The sequence below is a fragment of the Panthera leo genome, chromosome B4, assembly GCF_018350215.1.
Source record: "Panthera leo isolate Ple1 chromosome B4, P.leo_Ple1_pat1.1, whole genome shotgun sequence".
Lineage (NCBI taxonomy): Eukaryota > Metazoa > Chordata > Mammalia > Carnivora > Felidae > Panthera > Panthera leo.
In genome coordinates, this window is record NC_056685.1 from 80038608 (window position 1) to 80046786 (window position 8179).

Below are 8179 nucleotides of genomic sequence, written 5' to 3' on the forward strand. Positions count from 1 at the left end.
ACGAGCTGTGAGATAATGACCTGAGCCAAAGTCGGATGCTCAACCCACTGAGCCACCCAGGCGCCCTTCCGGAGATATTATCAATCGAAATCATGGACCGTTTGGTTAAATTCAATCTCCAGCCCTCACTCCAACCTCCCCCCACCCAGGTCAGGCTGGTATCACCTAGCTCATAGCCCCAACCCTCTAATCAAATGGTTGGCCTTTCTGGCACAGTCAGCCCTCATCCAGAGTCAATTTCCGCATTGCCTCTGGTGTGGATGAGGGGCACTCCATGAATAACAAAGACACTCCTATTACTTGGGAAATTCCAAGGACTGAGAGACTCCCTCCCAAGACCCAAGGACAACAGCCAAATTCTTTAGTATACCAAAAAAAAAGTCTTTATTATACAAAAACCTCACGTTTCTTAAAGTTTATTTTATATGTATATTTTTTCAGTAATCTCTACACCTCACATGGGACTCCAACTCACAACCCCAAGATCATGAGTCACATGGTCCTCTGACCAAGCCAGCCAGGTTCCCCTATAGTAAAAATCTTATTAATTTTGAAAGCCGGAGATGCCCTGTCCCAGGAGATGGGAGTCCAACCAGTGTGTTCGTCATTAAGATGGCCTCAAGACCCATCCTATTCCCAAACTGACTCACCTTCCCAGTCCTCCTAAAGGGGCATGCCAGCCAGCAGACAGAAGAGATGAGTTAGGTGGAGATACCGTGCTCCCATCCGCCCACTCACTGCCTGCTCCCCCGGGGCCCTGAGTAGCAGACGAACCCCTGACAGAGACCCTTAAGCTCTGGTGAGGCAATCAGAGACCTGTTTACATCTCTTCCCAGATACCCATGAGAACCCTTTGCAAACAGTGAAGAGGTAAGAGAAGGGAAAATCTAAACCACCACTTTGGACTCATATGCAGGAGGGAAAAAATAAAAAAAGGACCACACAAAAGGGTTTAGGAGCTTTTCATGCTTAGACTAAAAATTACAGGCTGGGGGTTTCATGAAGTGACTGGTCCATCTCTGGCAGGGCAAGAATCTGCCCCTCACCCAGCAAGGTCTGCAGAGCGCGGGAGCTCCCGCTGTAGTGTGATATAGCGATGCCCCACCCAAGAGGCAAGAAATCGAGATTAACAAGCACCCACCTGCCTGGCACTACGCAAGCCACTTTCAAGTGTTCCCTCACTTAATCCCCACACCAACCGCATGAGTTAGGGATCCTCGTTTTACAGATGAGGATCCTGAGGCTTGGAGAGGTTCGCTGATTTGCCCAAAGCCGTAAAGTCTCAAAGCCGAGATGAAAATCCGGGTCTTCTGGTCCTTCCCCACTCTGCCACACTGAATTCTTTCTCTGACCCAGCCTCAGTCTCCCGTGGGGAAGTTTCCTCTTAACATCCATGCCTCTCGCTTTGTCCTGGTCCCTGTGAGGAAAAGGCTCAGCTTGAAGGAAGCTGTTCTATGAGGACGGGTGGGGATCCTGGCAGGATCTTTTCTCTAACACAGCAAACACGACCTCAGAAGTCACTCTCAGCTGACCAGAGGCTCCCAAGGGAACACTGAGGTAGAGCAGTTTGCAGATGGCAGGTCTCTGTGGAGTTGGTTACCACACGACCAGAGGCAGTGCTGGAAGGAAGGTGAAGGAAGCAGCAAGCCAGAGTAGTGTCAAAACTGCCACGCCAGGTCCCAGCAACCAGGGAGGGAGCCCGGGAAGACTCTGTTGCTCCGGTCCAGGAAGCACGTGGCTTGCCCCAGAATGACTTGGGGACCTTGAACGTGTCCCGTGCCGGGCCACGTGGGCACTTATTTCATTAGCAGCGGCAGCAGCCCCAGCTCATTCAGTCTCTCCTTGGCCACAGCCTCCCAGCCCCTGTTGGCTTGAGGGCTACGAGGTGAGGGGTGCAGGAGCCCCTCCACCCGGACCACAGGCATCAGGCCTGCCAGAGCCCGCCGTGCCCGCTGCTCTGCCAGCCGCCCCACTCCCACCACCAGCTGCACCCCCAGCAGCTGCACCTGCCGGCGGAGGGCCGCGTCACAGGCCCCAAGAAGCTGTTCTCGCTGCTCGGCAGGTAGCTCCGCGGGAGTGACGTTGCGCCCACTGGGGGTCAGGAAGAGCAGAGGACACAGATTGTGGACAAAACAGTGACGGAAGAAGACTTCAGGCTGTCCACACAGTTTCCGGAAAAGGCCCCAGAACCGGGCACCGCTCACCTCTGACTGAGGGCACTCCAGTCCCAGCACTGGTCGCTTAGGGTGCTCTTGGGGAGGGGTCAACACATGCCCCCCGATGCCCAACCAGTCCCGGACTACGTTCACTTCCCCAAAGGGCACCTGCCGGGAGGGAGAGAGACATGGGGGTTTCGTTCCGGAGACCTGATGCCTGGGTTCTGGGTCAGCTGACCCCTTTCCACCCTGCATGGGGACCCAGTCTGGACACCCCACCCCCACCCCCTTCACCCAAAGGCTCGAGACAAAGATTCTGGCCCTAAGGTTTGATCCTGCTCATCTTTCTCCAACTTCTCATTGTGGACTGCAGTCCAGAAGAATCTGTTTGTTTGCTTCTATCCCCACCTGCCTTTGGGACCACATGCAAAGACTATATGGGAATATCTGGTCCTACACAGGATATGATGGGTAGTACTGGGGACAGACAGATGGTCTGAGACAGAAAGCTGCCAGGGGTAGAGGAGGCCCAAGGACAGGACTGACCACTGCTCTCTGGGCGCCCTCTCAGCCCCAAGCCTCAGGTTGTCATTTCCATCGATCATCATTGATCACCTTTCATCCCCCAGTTGGGGTCAATAAAAGCGATTGAGCCTCCTGCCCTGAAGCTTCTTCCCCTCCCCCATCTGCCAAGCACCCCCACTGAGGGGCATTCACTCATCCTGAGGTCTGAAAGGAAAGCAGGCAGGCCCCAGAGCCGGCTCTGTTTTCAATTTCTCCTCAGCTAAGAAACAGAAGCAGGCCGGCTGGATGCCCTGCATCTCCTCCATACCCACCCCTGTCGACCAGTCTCCCCTGAGGACCCAGTAGTCCTGGTCCCTCTCCCGACCCCAACCATGCTCTAGGGAAAGAGGAGATCCGGCAAGGTAAGGGTTAGATGGAGCTAGCGGAAGGAAGGGCTCGCAGAGGCAATTAGTGGACAGCTCACAGGGGAAACGGAACTACCATTAATGTGCTTGGTTAACTACAGGCAGCAAGGCCAGGAGAGCGTCTGAAACCACAGGAGCCAGCATGTGTCCTGGGAGGGGACGAGGGGGCCGTACCCACACATGTGCACAGCCAGGCCCACGCTCCTCCCCCCACAGCACACACGACCAAACATCCACCCTGGAGCCTCCCACTCCACCCACCAGGGGAAGCCAAGCCCTTTACCCCAGTCTGGGCCATGCCAAAGGGTCCTGGGTTCATGCCCAGGAACAGCACTTCCTTGGGGCCCTGGCAGTAGCGGATCACATAGCTACGGTGTGGCTCCCACGCATACTCCACAGGATTGTAGATGATGCCCACGGGCTCTGAGAACCGCAGCTGGCTCAGTTCAGAGCTGAGCCGAAGCTCCTCCTCCAGGAAGCCTTCAGCCAAGTTTTGAGGGCAAGGCTGGAGCTCCATTAGGGCACTTGCAGGTTCATGGAGGGGCCCCAGTGGATAAGCCTGGGGCAAAGCCATGTCACTGCCACCTAGAAAAGAGATGAACAGAAGCTTCATCAGCCCTCAGCCCTAGAGTGAGAGGGATCCAGACTGGCCAGGGCTGCCCTTTCCTGGGCTCAGAAGAGACTGTCAGTCGTCCCCCACCCCCTAGGGTTGACTGAGTTCATCTCAGTTCTTGGTAGTGATGGGTCCTTCCTCTCCCCGCTTCAAGTATACTTCTTCTCCATATGTTACCTGGTTAGACTAAGCCATCGTGCCCCACTCCAAACCTCCTTTCCATCAGGCATAGGTCTTGAGTCACTAGTTCCTAGGCCATGCCAGACACATGGTAGGTGTTCAGCATATATTTACTGGTGGCAAACTTCCAGCGCCTCTAATGTCACCCTTAATAAAACAAGCGCAGCCAGGATGGGCTGTGTCCTGAAAACCAATGTGCTGAAGAATGAGATGCAGGTGCACAGCCAGAGCCCGGAGACTAATTACAGGAGGCTAATTACAATCGCTTCCAGGTGGTGAGCAATTGCTCTGTGCCAGGTACACCTCATTGGTCCCCCTAACAACCCCATGAGGGGACTATTATTGCTCCCATGTTACAGGTGAGAAGACTGAGGCTTAGTAAGGCCAAGTAACTGGCCCAGGGTCATGCGGTTAACAAGTAATGAAGCTGAAATCTGCACCCAATCTGTCTGGCTCAAGGCTACGCTCTTAACCACCCATCTCATCTTGCCTGAGACGGTTCAGTCAGCCACCCTGCTCATCCAACAACCTCCCCCCCCCCCCCAAACCCAGCCCAGCTTCTTGCCCACAGTCAAGAATTCTCAGTGGTGAGTAGGATGATTACCAGACTCAGAATAGACTCTTACAACCATGTAACCATGGCCAGAGCCTCAGGTTTTCTCATCCAAATACTAAGAATAATAATATCCACTCAATAATAGTAACATAAGGGACGTGGGGATGGGGGGTGGGGAGGAAGTGGAGAAGCAGAGGAGAAAGGGGGAAGATGGGGGTGAGGAGGCCGAGGGAGCACTCCGGCAAGTTCTACAGCCTACAAAGGCAATTCTTCCCAATCTTCCTTCTCACAATTCCCCCGCAAACCCAGGGTTCCAGCCTGACCATTCCACTCACGCTTTCAAAATGCCTTTCCTACCCCAACTCCCAAAACTCTGCACACGCCATTTCTTCAAACCCGACCAGACACACTCTTTGAATCAACCAGGACTGTGACCCCTCTGCCTCTCCACACATCCAAATCGTACCCCAGCCTGCAAGATGCAGCTCCAGAGATCCCACTCGTCCCTTCCCACCTCAGGACACTGTGGCATTTGCCGTGGCTTCCCAGTCCCACCCTACACATGAGAAGGTCTGGTGTGAGACCTGGGAATCTGTATTTTAAACCAACTTCCTAGGGTGCCCTGTTCAGTTTCCCTCTATACCTTCAAGATCCTAGCTTTTATTAGGTAATCAACAAATACCTGCTCAGCTCTGTCCATTCTATCTTTTCCAATCCTGTTTAAAACTACCTTCTACCTCGGAGTCTTTCCCGATGAACTCTCCATTTCTACAGCCTGAGTTCACTCAAGGTTCAGCTGTCCACTTGGCATTCTGCTTGTTTCTGAGGGCTTGCCAGGCTCTGGACGTTTCCAACCTGTTTGGGCCTCCCATAGGGCAGGGGTCAGGGTTCTTCTCCCTCTCAACCTCTTCTCCCAGAAGGGACCTCAGGGGCTGACGGAACAGCTTGATCCATCTGACCTCAGCCTAGGGGAGCAGAAGAGAAAAAAAAGTCAGGGCGAAACTTAGACAATCTTTCCCCAGACTGATCTCAGAAGTCTTTAACTGCTCTGTGCAGATGGCTAACCAGGGCCAACTGGGCTCAAACAAAAGCCCAGAAGGGAACTGTGGAGAACTCAAATGTCTTGAGGGGCCCCTGCTCGGCATCTCCTCATGTAGTGCCAATGTTAGTGGACTGGCTGTTCCAGCTCTGGGATCTCTCTCTTCTTCCACTGAGCCTACCTTCGACCTTTAGAGACCTGTGCTGGGGATAGCAAGGCTGAGGGGTATGAAAAAGAGTGACAAGGCTTTGTTTTCAGCGTTCCAGTTTCAGAGCCTAACCTGATAACAAGAACCACAGTCTGAGTGTCAACTGAATCCATTTTTAGCCCTAGTTTTATCTCTAAGTTTCTCTTACGCAAGCCATTTAACTCTCCTCCCTATGAAATCACATATTCCATCCGACCTACCTATCAAAAGCTGTTAACTCATTTATTTTTTCCAATATTTATGAGTCTCTTACATGAAAGGCACTGTGGTCATCTCTTGAAGAAGAAATAATAAATAAGAAAATGGAGGCCACGCTCAGAAAAACATAAAACAATTTTCATACACTGTCACTTGAGCTTTATTGTCCTAAACAAAGCACTACGAGAACCCAAAGGTGGAACTTGGAAGTCCTATCCAAAGTCACCAAGAACCAAAGACTTAAGAAACGTAGATACATTATAAATTACAGCGTCGTATTAGGTGCAAAGGCCGCGGAGGGTGATCCAGCAATGTCTGGCCATCTAGGTTCTCTGACACTAAATCCAGGAAGTGGAAGAAGGAATCCTAGACACTATCCACTCCCCTATCCCTTGGGGGCACTCCAAAGAGTCGACAGGGACAATCAGCAATCCTTAAACGAAAAGCAGCAGTAGTAGGTCATGGACTTAAAAACACCACTTTATCCCTCCTACTGGTTCTGAGAGGGCCGCCAGCTAGGGGTCCGTAAGAAACCTCCGCGTCCGCCCTAGGGCTCCGCCCGACGGGAAAGCCACGTCTCCGCAGGCCCTCAGGGAGGTTCCGTGGACTCGACTCTCCCTGCGCCGGGGCAAGCCCCAAACGGAGCAAGGGTCCCTCAAACACACACATTCTGACTCCCCGCTCGACACCGCCTCGCAACCCTGAGAGCCCCAAGCCGGCCCCCCAGCACCCCAGGTCCCCGGGTCCCGACTTCCTCACCTGGTTCAGCTCTCCATCCGGTTTCCGGTTCCCTTCCCCGCCCCCGGGCGCGGAGGACAGAGGGAATTGTAGTCTACTTTGCTTAGGGAAGGAGATTGGCGTAGCGGCGCAACTTCCGCCGGAAATACTCAAATCCCCGGAAGGCGTGCTAAGTTAGCCCTAAGTGACTCTGGGGGTTGTAGTTTATTCCTTACATCAGAGCAAAATCAAGAAGGCTTTAGGAGAGACCAGGCTCATTAAGGACCTCAGAGGTCCTGGCCGCTAGCCCTCAAGGGCAGCACCCTTCCAAAAGTTCATTGACAAGACTTTTCCCAACAGGACTGCGAATCAAGGAGCTTCAAACATTCCCCAATCTCGAAGCTCACCTGAGGGTATTAAATGAAAAAAGACCATTTCTAGTCCTCCTGCTGCCCAAGGGATAAGAGATCTCTTCTTTGCAGCCCTCAAAGGACAGTATCTAGAACATCCAAGGAGGCACTTCTGGAATCTGCTAACAACTTTATTCTTATTTATTTATTTATTTATTTATTTTGCTGACAACTCTTTAGTAGTGGCTTTGAGACACTTACATTTCCCATTACTGCCCAAGCCTGTGTTTCCATGGCTTTCCCATTTGATTTCTCTCTCTCCTCTGCTGTGCAGTCTACCCAGCCCTATAATCTCCCATCCTTCCAAATCCTTCCCCTCAAATACTCTGTCCAGGACACCTTCCCTGACCAATCCTAACCCCATGGCTGCACCTAACAGTCCATTCCCTCCCACCTCCCCAACCCAAAACAATGTCCAGAGCTGTCCCGTTCCTAATTTTGTTCTTGTCCCCCACCTGGGTATATTTCTGTGTCCTGACTCTAAGATTTTCATTACACGGGAAGCCCCATAAGGCTAACTATCTTCTAAATCCCTCCCACCCCCTACCCCCTGCATCCCTCAGCACAGCCATGACTGAGATCAAGAAGAAGCAAGGTCTCCCTACAGGTGGTAAAGAAGGAGACCAGTGAACCCCAGGACAGGAAAAGGAGAGAGAACAAGGATGCTACCCCCTTCCCAACCCTCCCCTGCTCTCCTACCAACAGACAAAAACTTAATTGGGTGCGGCATGAGCTTCAGGGAACTGTGAGCAGCAACCCTCTGACACCAAAGGTGAAAAACCACCCCACCTTTGCAAGACTTTGGAAATAAAGTTAATCATCCACCTCACAGTCTGTTATTCCCTGAGCTTACATTTGTATCAGATTCTTTCCCTGCTTGTCCTTGACTCTCTCTGCCTATGTAAATGTCTCTCTATCCCTACTCTCTTGATACTTCTCTGTATCTATGTGTCTCGGTCTTCCTCTGTGTACATCTATCCCCATGCCTCTGCTTCTTTCTCTGGAATGACTGAAATAAGAGTATCCGGAGCTTCTAGAACCAACTGCCCCCTCAGGCTCCTCTCTCTTCATAGATCTATGCGTTTGTATGTCTCTGAACCAAAATTATGGGGGCGGGGTGGGGGAACCACACTGTGTTGTCACCTTATTGCTTAAAAATGCTAGGAGCCTCAC

General features: G+C 52.2%; 1 protein-coding gene across 7 annotated transcripts; it reads right to left on the reverse strand.

The window, feature by feature from the left end:
- Positions 1-452: 452 nt before the first annotated feature.
- Positions 453-6704, reverse strand: SMUG1 (single-strand-selective monofunctional uracil-DNA glycosylase 1). Of its 7 annotated transcripts, none has more exons than XM_042946709.1 (4): positions 6639-6691; positions 5117-5399; positions 3369-3670; positions 453-2324 (listed from the first exon to the last, which is right to left on the reverse strand). In XM_042946709.1, the coding sequence occupies exons 3-4, from the start codon at positions 3657-3659 to the stop codon at positions 1797-1799; spliced, it is 819 nt and encodes a 272-aa protein (XP_042802643.1). In that variant the 5' UTR covers positions 3660-3670; positions 5117-5399; positions 6639-6691; the 3' UTR covers positions 453-1796. The 7 variants fall into 7 exon arrangements, with proteins under 7 accessions (XP_042802643.1, XP_042802645.1, XP_042802648.1 ...); XM_042946711.1 differs by lacking the exon at positions 6639-6691 and adding an exon at positions 6137-6537; XM_042946714.1 differs by lacking the exon at positions 5117-5399 and having other exon boundaries at positions 6639-6704.
- Between the last annotated feature and the right edge of the window lie 1475 nt (positions 6705-8179).

Excerpts from the sequence above, each read along its gene's own strand:
- SMUG1 (XM_042946714.1), bottom strand. The coding sequence starts at position 3,659 with ATGGCTTTGCCCCAGGCTTATCCACTGGGGCCCCTCCATGAACCTGCA. Across the intron at positions 2,325-3,368 it reads TTGGCATGGCCCAGACTGGG|GTGCCCTTTGGGGAAGTGAA; the intron begins GTAAAGGGCTTG and ends CCCTCCCGGCAG.